This window comes from Brienomyrus brachyistius, unplaced genomic scaffold (assembly GCF_023856365.1).
Source record: "Brienomyrus brachyistius isolate T26 unplaced genomic scaffold, BBRACH_0.4 scaffold75, whole genome shotgun sequence".
Taxonomy (NCBI): Eukaryota; Metazoa; Chordata; class Actinopteri; order Osteoglossiformes; family Mormyridae; genus Brienomyrus; species Brienomyrus brachyistius.
The window spans coordinates 470,027-482,158 of NW_026042350.1; the positions used below are offsets into that span (position 1 = coordinate 470,027).

The 12,132-nt window shown below is 44.7% G+C and overlaps 1 protein-coding gene across 3 annotated transcripts in view; it reads left to right on the forward strand.

Moving 5' to 3' along the window:
* Window positions 1-389: 389 nt before the first annotated feature.
* Window positions 390-12,132, forward strand: part of LOC125726755 (plexin domain-containing protein 1-like) — a 29,687-nt gene continuing 17,944 nt past the window's right edge. For 2 of the 3 annotated variants that reach the window (XM_049003196.1, XM_049003197.1), the window contains exon 1: window positions 390-546. In XM_049003196.1, the coding sequence (XP_048859153.1) occupies window positions 405-546 (142 nt within the window). In that variant the 5' untranslated portion in view covers window positions 390-404. Of the gene's footprint in view, window positions 547-11,573; window positions 11,729-12,132 lie in introns of those variants that run through there. The other variant, XM_049003198.1, reaches the window with a different exon arrangement.

A 12,132-nucleotide genomic window follows, 5' to 3' on the forward strand; every position in this document is an offset into this window, starting at 1 on the left:
TATGTTTGAATTCTAATTCTTTTCACATTTACAATAAATGGAAGAAATCCCATATGTGCACAAGCCCCATTATGCATAACGTGTCTATTTTTACGGAGTGACGGGATCTAACCCAGTTTAGGTTCCATACGGTTCTGTGAAGGAACAATAGCAGTGGAACAACAAAAGACAGCAAAGGGACCAAACAAGTGAAGCAAAACCAGGGATAATAGAGAAACGAGGAACCACAAGAGGGATGGAGAAGGCAGAGAGAGAGAAAGACAACACTTTTATCTTCCTAACTGCAACGCCTCACCATTTATTCCCCGAGTCCTGTATCACCATGGGAACAGCAGTGCAGCAGTGAAGGGGAGAGAGAGAGTGAGAGAGAGAGGAGGAGGAGAGAGAGAGAGAGAAAAGGACACATGAACGTGTGGGACCTGGAGGAGAAGCGAAGGAGGAGAAGGAGAAGGAGAAGGATGCTGTCAAACATGAGCACTGGCACCTTGTTGTCGATCTGCTTTATCCTGGCAGAGCTGGGGGGAACTTGGGCTCAGGAAGGAACAGGTAAGCACCCCCTCCCTCTCTTTCTCCTCCTGCACCCCAGGAGAAGCCCAGAATCAGCTTTGCCTGTCCCTAGCCAAGTCCTGCTGGATCTCACCTAGCGCTAATCCTGCTGCTCACCATTGAACGCCCCACAGAGGAACTGGGACTCATTTTTTTCTGAGATCCATCTGACAGGTGGATTAGTGCACCGTAGAGCCTTATTGGGGTAGTTTGAGTAGTTCGGTAGACCATTTTGGGGGTTTCGGTGCTCCAGTCCACCTGCGGAGCCTACCGTGGAGATGCTGAACAGCGTAGGAGAGATGACATGTTCAAGTTCATTCACAGACCCCCGCGGCTCTCGCAGCACCGGTATCCGGGTACAGTTACGCCACGTGTGTTTTAAATCAGCGCCTGGTCCGACCAGATGCCGACCCCGATGATGCGGGAGTGTTTAATCGCACCCCCCCAGGAATAAAGCCAGCCCTGATGGGCTACGCCATTCACGAGTCGACCTACTCGGCTCTAGTCCTGAGGAAGATGTTGCATGCGGCGGCACACTGGTGCGTTTTCGGGGGGGCTGGGGGGCAGGTGTTAACAGGACATGCGAAAGCGTGATCTCCACTTTGTTGCTGTTGTCAGTGGCCCTCTGCGTTGAGAATTGCGGTTTTGTTTTGGAACGGGGGGGAGGTTAGACACTCGCCCTCCGGCGAGTAGACTGATGAATCGATTGCGACAAAATCCACTGCAGGACTGCACTGTTGCTTCTGGGGTGAGTGGCTTGCCGGATAACCGAGGAAGAATTTGTCATTTTCACTGTCGGTGGGAAGCGCAGGACAGAGATGTGGGGCTGAGCTGGCTCTAGAAAGCGAAAGTGCACGCTTTGTGTGTAAGTGTATCTGTGCATAGATCTGCTTTTTGCTTGTTTATGTTGGCGTTCTGGTAATTGCACAGGGTACTGTGTATTTTTAAAATACCGCAGCTGTGTGTGTGTGTGTGTGTGTGTGTGTGTGTGTGTTTGTAATTATTACATTGTGCAAACCAGATTTCCCCACAATGTGGTACAAACTTGTAACTTTTTATCTTGTGAGGGCAATTTTTTTGGTCCCCACAAGGATAATCTCAGTTTCATGAAAATCTGTTAATGCAATCAAAAAACAGAAGCTGCCAAAACTCTTCTCTATTGTTTGGTTGCTTATCGTTAAGGTTTGGGCTAGGAAGGAGTTGAAGTTGTCATAGTTGGGATTAGGGTGATGCTCATAGAAATGAATGGAGATTCCCCACGAAGATATGAATGCTAATGTGTGTGTGTGTCTGCTTGTCTGTATTTTTTATGCTCACGTGCATAAGATCTTGACAAGTTTGAGTGCATAAGCATGTTTTTTTCTCATTACTTTCAACAGGGTAGATTTTGGCTGCCAGGTATTTAGTAACAAACTACCGCACTCCATCATCCCCGCCATGCAAAGCACAATCTTATGTTGTTCTTTTTTACCCGCTTGCAACTGTCTTGCATTCCTGCACCTCCACCTGCTATTGCATGCAGCCTGACGCCCATTGGCGTGGATGCAGAACGTGTGGCAAGTAACGCAATCTGTTTCTGCAGCACGCTTCGCACCATCCAAGAAACACGAAGTACAAGTGGTCAAAGCAGTGCGGTTAGGGTTAGACACTCGTAAAGCACTAATCATGTCTGACCATGGGCCACAATTTTTCTTTTTCAAAGCTGGTTGATTATAACAATGCGCAACTTGATGCCAATTTCTGTCTTACTTTTCTGTCTGAGCTGAGGAAAATTTTGTCTGCAATTGAACTGGAGATACAAAAATTACACGACAGACATGCTAATCTCCCCTCTGGGGTTAGTTTGTTTGTTGAAAGTCTTCTTTGGGGTCCTGGGTAGAGACCAGGCCCATATTCTGTCCTCCAAACTATAATCTTTGGTCTCTGCTGCGGAGGAATGACAATGGATAGTCCTGCGCAGTACAGAGCAAATTAGTTGGCCGAACAGATATAATCTGAGGCCAGGAGGAAGACACAAAATCAAGCCTCAAGTCAAAATTCAGGTCTGGCCTACAGAAGAGACACATGTTCCTCTGTTGAAAAAGATCGGCCGTTATATAAAGCCACTCATTAGCTTAAATACGGCTGTTTTAATCCTTGACTAGCTGCTCTTCTTGTGGTTGGATGGTTCAGATCAGATGGGACCACAATGATTCTCACAGACCACAGGCTTTTGGGTACTCACATATCCTTGGCATCCATCTCTTCTGACTCGCACCCAGTCCCCCCCCCCCCCCCCCCCCCCACACACACACACACACACACCTGAATTTCTAGTGTTTTCTTAGTCGCTCAGAAACAGTAGAAATCCTCAGCTAATGCAGTAGTGATGGAAGAAGCTTGTTTTTGAAGCACATGGTGGGTGACATTGCGTGCTGCCACCCACGGTCTGTGTTAATCCTCCACCCCGTTGGTTATTTTATTGGTTCCAGTCCCAACCTCTGGAGGTTTCAAAGCCATATTTCTCCCATAATGAGTTCCTGACTCTGCTACAGGGAAAACCCACTAATACTGACACCTATTATTTTTTTCTTGGCTTCCCGGGACAGGTGGTCTTCATTTAATCGAGGTCTTGTTGGTGAGTTATTTCACGGCCCTTTCTTGCGAAGGCCGATTTGTGCGGCGGTTCATTACTGAGTTACGGGAAAGAACACGGTGAATCATGGAACAGTCCAGAATCAATAAGTCTGAACGCGACAGCCCCTTGAGATTAGTGTAATCAATTATTTCACTGGATGCTCACTCTACATCTTTATCTAGCATTTCTATTTGAGCACCAAGGTGACTTATGTCTGTTTGAGGGGGGCTTTAGGAGATCAGTTATGGGCAGATGGAAGCCTTGTGCCCTGTTCTGCCTGAAATAGTCTCCAGTTTCCCTGTGAACCTGACCAAGATGGTTAGAAGATGGATTGATGGATGGATGTACCTATGGAGAATCAATGTGTTGTGTTGGAGCAGACTTAAGCATAAGCGCCTGTGATGGAGCAGAGCTTGTTGAAGATGGAGAGCCTGCTGGTGAAGTAATGCAAGGTGAGGGAGGTGGGCCTTGTAAAAGATGTGGGCGAGGTCTGCAGGTAAGCAGCAGGATCTGATGAAGGAGAAAGTTCAGGTGATCTAGGTGGGCCTGGTGCTGGAGAACGAGAGCCTGTTGCAATAATGGAGGTGATTGCAACAATGCAGAAAAACTAAGATGATCTGGACATGGTGCAAATGAATTCTGAGGAAGGAAATGAGGTTTAGCAGCATATCAAGCATTAGGAGAGTGGAGCACACCAAGACCGGTAGCAGCACTGTCCATCTTCTAAAGGGCGTGTCTGCTTAGCAGGTGGCCAGATTTTGACGGTTCTTGTGGTGTAATGGTAACCAGCATAGGGTTACCTAGACTTAAGACTCAGCTCTTTTCCACCATGCAAAATGGGATTCACGCCAACTAAGTTTGAACTACACATTCGGGCATGGACTGAGAAATTCGGAACAGAACTGTTTATCGTAATACAATATATAAAAAAAAACTGCAATCGTCTGTTTAAAATAAGCATCTATTTGGCTAATCAACCATTGGCCGTTGGGAGACAAAGAGCAATAATGAACATAGACTGGTGTCCTCACTGTAGTGACCTCATTGCCCAGACATTAACTAATAAAATATAACCTTCAAATTTTTTAAAAGAAGTGTCAGACGCTCCAGATTTATAGGGAGGAACACGCCTGACCCCCCCCCCCCCCTTGCCCCGATGCCAAATAGCTGCTCCGTGGAGAAGGAATGTTAGAGGCAGCTTGAGGAACATGAACATGGCCCATCGCTCGCTGCTCGCACTCACAGGCCTCCTGTCAGTAATAATCCCACATAACTTCCACATTAACACGTATCACAGATGACAGCGGGTTTGCACAGGGGTATCGCGGGGATTCGGCCCAGCGCTGTCATCTCCCCAGTCGCTGTCATCGTTGTCAAACACAAAGTCATCTTTTCCATCCCATCGAGCATCGTGGCATCCCCATGACTTATATTTTGAGTTATGTCTTTAATTTGGATAAATGATTTTCCGTGTTTGTTTTTTTTTGGTTTTAACTAGGGCCACAATGAGGTATAAAGGCTCATTTAAGGAATCATATTTATGACCAGAGTCTATTGGCAGCACATTACAAGGCAGACATTTCCTTAGCGGGGGGGGGGGGGTGGGTGGGATATACAGCCTGCAAATACAACATGTAAGCTATCCTGGGTAAAAACACAAAAGTTTTCATAGTAAGTTTTGCATCTTTCAGGCTTGAAGCCAACTCTGGTAATGCACCAAAAAAATGGGTCTTTTTGGGGATTTAAACTGACAACCTTTTAGTTATAAAGTGAGAGACTGTACCACTGTGCCATCCATAACCTGCCCGTCACATTGCCGCACGCTTTGACTTTGATCCGGACAGATATCCCTAGACCAAAGCACTGTCTACAAAGCCTGCTTAACATTCTGCAAGGATTGTAATGACTATGAGCTGCGTACATCATTTAGAGTGAGCAGCTTTTCAGATGGCTCTGCTCAGTCCTTCTGTCAGTGGTTGTTTTGTATAAAGTTCCGCGTGTGGCTGTACGTTAGCATTTTCGCCCAGCCCCATTGGAACATCTGCTTTTATTTACCATGCGCAGCTGAAAGTTCTGCTCCAAACAACACAAATTCGGCCGCCTGATGAAAGTTTATTTCATTAATGACACGCCTAAATTTGATCACCCCCCCCCTGCTCCACCCTCAAATTCCTCGTAGATTCTCCAGCTGGGTTTAGGATGATCAATAATCCCGATCGCTGTGGAAGAAAATCCCTTTAGTTCTGCTGTTACACAACATAATCCAATCAGGGCAAATTTTCTGTTTCGTTTCGAACTACGGAAGAATTGTCAAATGCCCAAATATTTGTAACTAAGAATGCTTCATCCAGAGTATAACAGTCAGCAATCAGGTGTTTGAAACTAGATCACTAATGTTGCTTGAATGAATATATATATATAGATATTCTTAGACTTCAGAGTTCAGCATTCGGTTACATATGTCCCTGTGAGTTATGAAAAAGGTTGTGTGGATACAGAAGAAATTAATAACCATAATGGTAATAGACCCATTGTGTGTCCCTAGCCCCCTCAGAACGGACACTGTTAGCCAGTATCCCAGCAACATCTTCACTGACTCCTTGAACCATTTAACGCGTACTAGTTGTCATGACAATAAAACATAATAGATGTTCTCGCAGAAAATATGAGCGACAAAAAAAGATGGGTCGCGCTTCCTGAGCTCAGACCGCAGCGTTTTATGGGCTGGCCCGGTGCCAGGACGCCTCTGTCTTTCGAACTCGACACTGCGTTGGCATTTTAAAAATATATAAATAAAGGCTGGTTTCAAAGGAAATTGAAACTGGCACAGCGTGCCCCTCCGCCCTCGGCTTCGAACCTGCCGACTGCCCCCATACTCTGCCCTGTTTGCAGATACACGCAATCGCTGTCGGCCATATGTCACCACCTTCTGATCCCTAGCCTGCACCACCCACCATGCTCCGGAGTAACGTCTTTGGTCCGCGGAGTTTGTGAAAGTCAGTGATCAAACCAAGGATCTGGATAATTCAGGCGTTTCGGCGCTAAACCACAAAATCATGCGGGAGACTATTCGGAGCCTGTGATTTATAATTGCTCGATCAATCAGCTGACAGGACAATCGGCTAATAGACTGCTGCAAGAGAGCTGCGCCAAGCGGTCAATGAACTCAAGCCAATACAAATCAGCCAATCACATGTCAGCCTGGCAAAAAAAGTACTCTGAGGCAGAGTCAGTACAGGTTCAGAATTAAGTGTCCTCAACATGCTACATTTTCAAAATGCCAGCAGAACATGACTGCAGGGAATCAGTGAGATTAGGCTTTTGCTTTATTTGGAAGATGTTGTGTAGCTCTTGCTCTCATACTGCTTAAATATGCACCTGGGTATTCGTTGGAAGCTCAGCCTATATATGTGTAAGTTGACTCCTTGACAGCATGTATGTTTGGATGTGATATCTGCCTCACTTGTACGTCGCTTTGCACAAAAGCGTCTGCTAAACAAAAATAAACTAAAATGTAAATGAGATGCAGCCGAGTTTTAGAAACCTTACAGTCGGGGACTCAACACACCCCAGAGAGAGGGGGTCCTGAGATGTTACAATCGCTGGCCCTCATGGGAAGATGTTGGGATGGCTGAGTTAAGTTAGCGGTGAGACACATAACTGTCGAAACATGCAAAGCTCTCCTCTGCATATGAATAAGCACATTTTCACAAGCCCCAATTCATTAGTTTCATCTGACTTATAAATCTGAGGCCCTGAGCTACGTTACTCAGTCGGACGATTGTCTTTGCAGCGGCGGTCTAATACATTTTACTCTGTTTACTTCCTTTTGGGTGCCAGTGACGGCAGTAGAAGGCACCTGGCTTTAATGCGAGATGCAGGGATTGCAAAACTGCTTCAGACATGCATCTTACGGCATGTCTTCTTGTGGTTTTGGGTGTACTCCTTCCTAAACTTAAACTTTTAAAAGTAAATGTGCCCTTTTAATAGCAAAATTGGGCTTAGTTGTGGGAGTGGCAGTTGTGTTCCATCACTTAGCTGACGTCATTTACATTGGGGGCTGTGTGTTTGGGTTAGGAGTCTGTGCTCATGTTCAGAAGGTTTCTGGTCCAAATGTCATGGCTGGCAGAGTAATTATTGTTGTACCTTTCAATAAAGCCATTAACCAGATAAACTGGCTCTAATGGTACTGGATAAATGGCTGACCTTGCTCTCTGACCCCAAGCGTCGTTCTCATTTGTCAGGTGTCTCATGGTGAGCAAGAAAGGATGCGCAAAAACCAAAGAATTCCTACATACCAACATTCATTCTGCACTCATACTGTATGTACAAATGGCATATAAAGGAATCATTAATTAGCAGACATTTTCGTGGGCTTATTTAAGCTTCATTACGGTAATAGTGTGACATTAGTAATCTCAGCCTTGAGCCAATAACCCTTCAGTTGGCAATTCCACATCCTTCATGAACGTGTCACCTGCTGTCCCACTAAGGTCCTTTATAACCCACCTTTGGTGTACAATCTACCCCAGATTTGCTAAAAGGCAACCAGGAGAGCACCAACGCCATGGCCATGGGCTGCAGCAGGGTGGAGGTGATTTCCTTGAATCTTTCACATAAAAAAAATTACATGATATCCTGGACCAAGTCTGCTGATTAAATACAATGTGCCAGAGAGATTAAGTCAGCAGAAAGTCATCCAAGAGGCAAGACCAGAAAGATACGCTGATACATCTGAGTTTGTAACAGTACATGGGAACTTAACATACTGTGTGGCAGGAGCCAATGAGAAAACCAGTTAGCTAACCGCTAAGACTTTCGTTAAACCTAATAGATGGAAGGGGAAATGAGTATGGGAGTGACCCGTGCTGTAGAGCAGGGCCCAACCAGGGAACCTCCTGATGCTGACACTCTCCATGATGTCTTTGGCCAGTACAGACTGCAGTTTCCAGTTACCTCAAAACCTTATTGCAAACGTGCCCAGGTCCACTTGGCCACTGCGTTTGAGGTGGTAGACTTTCACCCTCATTGCGTCATGCGACAGCCTTTGTGGTGGTGTTCTGGTGCCAGCCTTGACCTTGTTAGCCCCAGAAGGGCTTGTCCCTCACAACCAATGCTCACTGCAAAAAAAAAATTGGTTCAGAGTCATTCTAGGACAACTCGCTATATTTAAACACAACTCTTTTCATTTCTAAAATGCTCGCGTGCTCGAAGGTAGTCGCAAGCACGCATGACCCTCTTTTCCTATCCTTAATTTCCAGTTTGGTTCTTTGTTTGTGATTTACTTCCTGTCTAGCCCATCCATAGACCGCCTTGCCAGACATGACGCGTGGCAAACAAGTCACTCTGGAGTGAGGTTTATATATATCATTTATGATTAGCATGTGGGCTAGCAGCTGGACACTGCAGTGACCCCACGACAGAGTAGATGTTGCCCAAATGGCGCATTCCATGCTGGCCACTCCACATTTTTTATTCGCTTTCTCCGCCTCCAGTTCCAGTCTATTTATGCAGCTGACGCCCTCTCTCCTGCCCACTTATAGAACTTTTAGAGTCTGTTTACCACAGCCGAAATTCAAAAGTCTCAGGAAAACAGTGGTGAAGAACTGGGAAGGACACCCACACCCAACAGGTGACCGCTGTACGTCTAGCTCATTTTCCGGTGCCTCTTGTTTAGTCATCATTATTTCTGCTTCTCCTTGTGTTGGGGAGATGCTCATTCCTTCCCTTATCCTCCCTCCAAAGTCTTCCTTGCTGTGCAGCTCGAGGAGTGAAAAGCAGCAGCAGAAGGGTGAACGGACAAACATTTGGTTTAGAAATTACTTTACTGGGTCCCTCCCAGTCTCAGTGATTTTTCTAAGCCTCCATATTAAGACCTTTCTAAGTCTTCCTCTGGAAGAAAAACCAGGCAACTAATTTCTATTGTTACAGAAAGCAGTTCCTGTTCATTTGGAACGGAACAGCGAGTCTATAAATCTACAAGCTTTGTCATCTGACACATCATCCACTCTTCAGCTAAATCTTTCACCCCTTTGTTTCTCCCCCACTCTACAGGCACCCAATTAGTATCTTAACTGCTATATCCCCTTGTGTCTTTGATTACATCAACGTTTCTCATTATTCTCCTGACCTGTTGCCCACTAAGGGTGCATTTTACAGTTAGATAACCAAATTAGTTGGTTCATTTCCATAGATATGCTGAAGATAATAAACTATTGTTGCCAACAGTCTTGTCGACGTGATTATGATAGCTATCGGGGTAAGGAGGGCTACCCGCTCTGTGAAATCATATCTGAAATACTCCTTAAGAGACGAAACCTCAAACATCTGGGCCTACTCTCACATCAGGTCAGATCATGTAGTAATAAAGATCAAAATCTACTTATAAACATGGTTTATATTACTTGAATGTAATACATGGGTCAGTTTATACAAGGGATGCATTTTGCAGGCACGAACATGAACATGTACATATGTCCAGTTTATGTTAATACTGCAACTCAAACAGCAAAGCTGCAACACTACTGGTTACTGCGTAGTGACATCAACCCCCTCCTATTTCCATTTTGCTGTGCCTCTTCAGCCTGGCTGTACTCCAACCCTGATAGTGACTTACGATAGTGAATACAGATTAACACCAGCTGCTTTGGGAAATCATGAAGGACACACAGGCCCATAGCCAAGCTCACTCTCCCTTGGTTTCCTGTGTAACTTTCAAACCACTACAGTCTTGCAAAGGTAACACCAGTCTCAATAATCAAGTGACACCCATCACATTTAAGAATGACACAGAACTCAGGCTTGAATATCCTCCATCGCAGTACATCTACTTGACCCAGAGACTCATTTGAACTTAATGTAGCAAAACTAACAAGCTGCCTTTCACTCACTTAACAGCTTTTCATACCCCCGCCCCATGCTGTATTCCTATGTAACTAAAACCAAACAGGCTTTTTGCATCCTGGAATTGTCTCCGCCAGTTCTTTTCATCCTTAATCATTTCAAAGAACCACACTTTAGTCTAAAACTCCATTTCATTAATCTAAAACAAGGATATGGCTGGTCCAAGTGGTCAGCAAATCTCAGGGGGACATTTTGTTTCCACTCCTGAAGAAAAACGTTCATTTCAATAATCCTCATTCTACCTACCATGTCAGCAGCTGACAGCGCTCAACTGCAGCTACAAAACGCACACTGTCATGTCGAAATTGTAACGCTTACCGATGCATTTCACAATCTAAATGGAAGTCTGGAGTCAAGCTTGTGTTGAAAAGCGTTTTTTTTTTTTTAACTATGGACACCTCATGTTTCCTCGGAGCCTTCTCTGCAGACTAGCGGTCTCAGTCGTTCGCAGTTCATGGCTTTAAAACATAACAGGGCTAGTCTCTGCAAACCAGCATTTTCTCAAAATGCCCATTGTCTGCTTGTTTACTCGCCCCATTTCCGTGAACCACAAGGTATTCTCACGTTCCCAATACGGCTGCAAAGCCAAGCCATCCGGCATTTTTAACACGGCAACCTCAATTAAAGGGCTCCATGTTGTTAAAAACATTTTTCCCCAAATCGACGGTAAGACAAATAGTTCACAGTTTGCTGTTCCGTTAAACCAGCACACGTATAATTTGAGGACTCGAAGAAAAGACCTTGAGTTTATCAAGTTTATTTAGCAACAGGCCATAACAATGGTGAGGGATTCGATAAAAAAAAATAAGCATAACGACGAAAGCATGTTTTAAGTTTTACAACCATTCAACAAGCCAGCAATCCAACATCTGAAATATAGAACGAAAGAAAACAGTTTACGTTTAGCGCCTTTAAAAACTCGCACTCAAGGCTTGCAGGCGGTTATGCATCATACAGCTTTAGATAACACGGGGACTCCTGCTCAGGCAAAACAAGTATAACAACTTTCAGGGGAGGAAAAATTAATGTAATGAAGCCATCACCAACACGGTAAGCATATAAATGTATAAATATGTTTGAACGCCGGCTTTCTTGGAGGCCCACGATCAAAGACCCTCAAAGCAAAGCCAGGTTCAGTTTAATCTACTCAATTTTTAAGATCTCCCGGAAATAAATGCGAAGCAACAGAGACGAACTCTTCGCGGCAGCCAAGCTGACCACGGCCAGGCGCATTTTACTTAGGAGATTGAGCTTGGCAGAGTAGCCTCTAGACTTTTTTCCCCTCTTTCTTTCGCCAACGGCGCTTCAACTTTCTATAGTTTACTGAAAGCTAGAGACAAAACAGTAAACGTCTGTATAGAAAGCAACCGAAATTTAGGGTTAGACGAACCACTCCGCCAAATATCCGGCGGCGAGGTTGCGCTTTTATAGCCTGAGTGACGTCACGTTTTTATACACCGTAAAACAAATAATAGGTGCACCTCTCCAAACTGCGGTCTGCAGTTTGTTGCAGCTACTTTGTCATTTAATAATGTCTGTGCAGACAGGGGAGGAACGTGCAGGAGGGTGCACACTAAAATCCAAGTTAATTCAGTTAAGTTGATGCTTAAACGTTAATATGGAGAAGAAAATAAAACCACCAACCGTATCGCTAATGTCCAGGTACGTAATTACACGAGGCTCCAGAAATCTGTATTTTTCTTGTGTGATTTTTAATGGTAGTTATCATGTACTGAATAAACGGTGTGGATAGACGATGGGGGGATAGTTTTCTTAGTAAATAATTAGTATTCATAGTTTCCTTTTGCTTATGTGCCAATATAACTATTGTGTTATTTCACTGGGTGGTAAGGTGGTACGATCCAAGGTTAGGGCCTTTGAGTTCTCCCATCGCTCTGTGTGCTTGGAGTTTGTCAGTATTATAAATAGTACTTGAAGTGTGAAAAAACAGGTCCTGATACTCCCCTGTTATTCAGTACCAGCAGATATTGAGAGGTACCAGTATTCTGAAGAGAAAAACCACAGAGATACTGGCCCACTTCAAGCACCGATGATAATACGCTTTG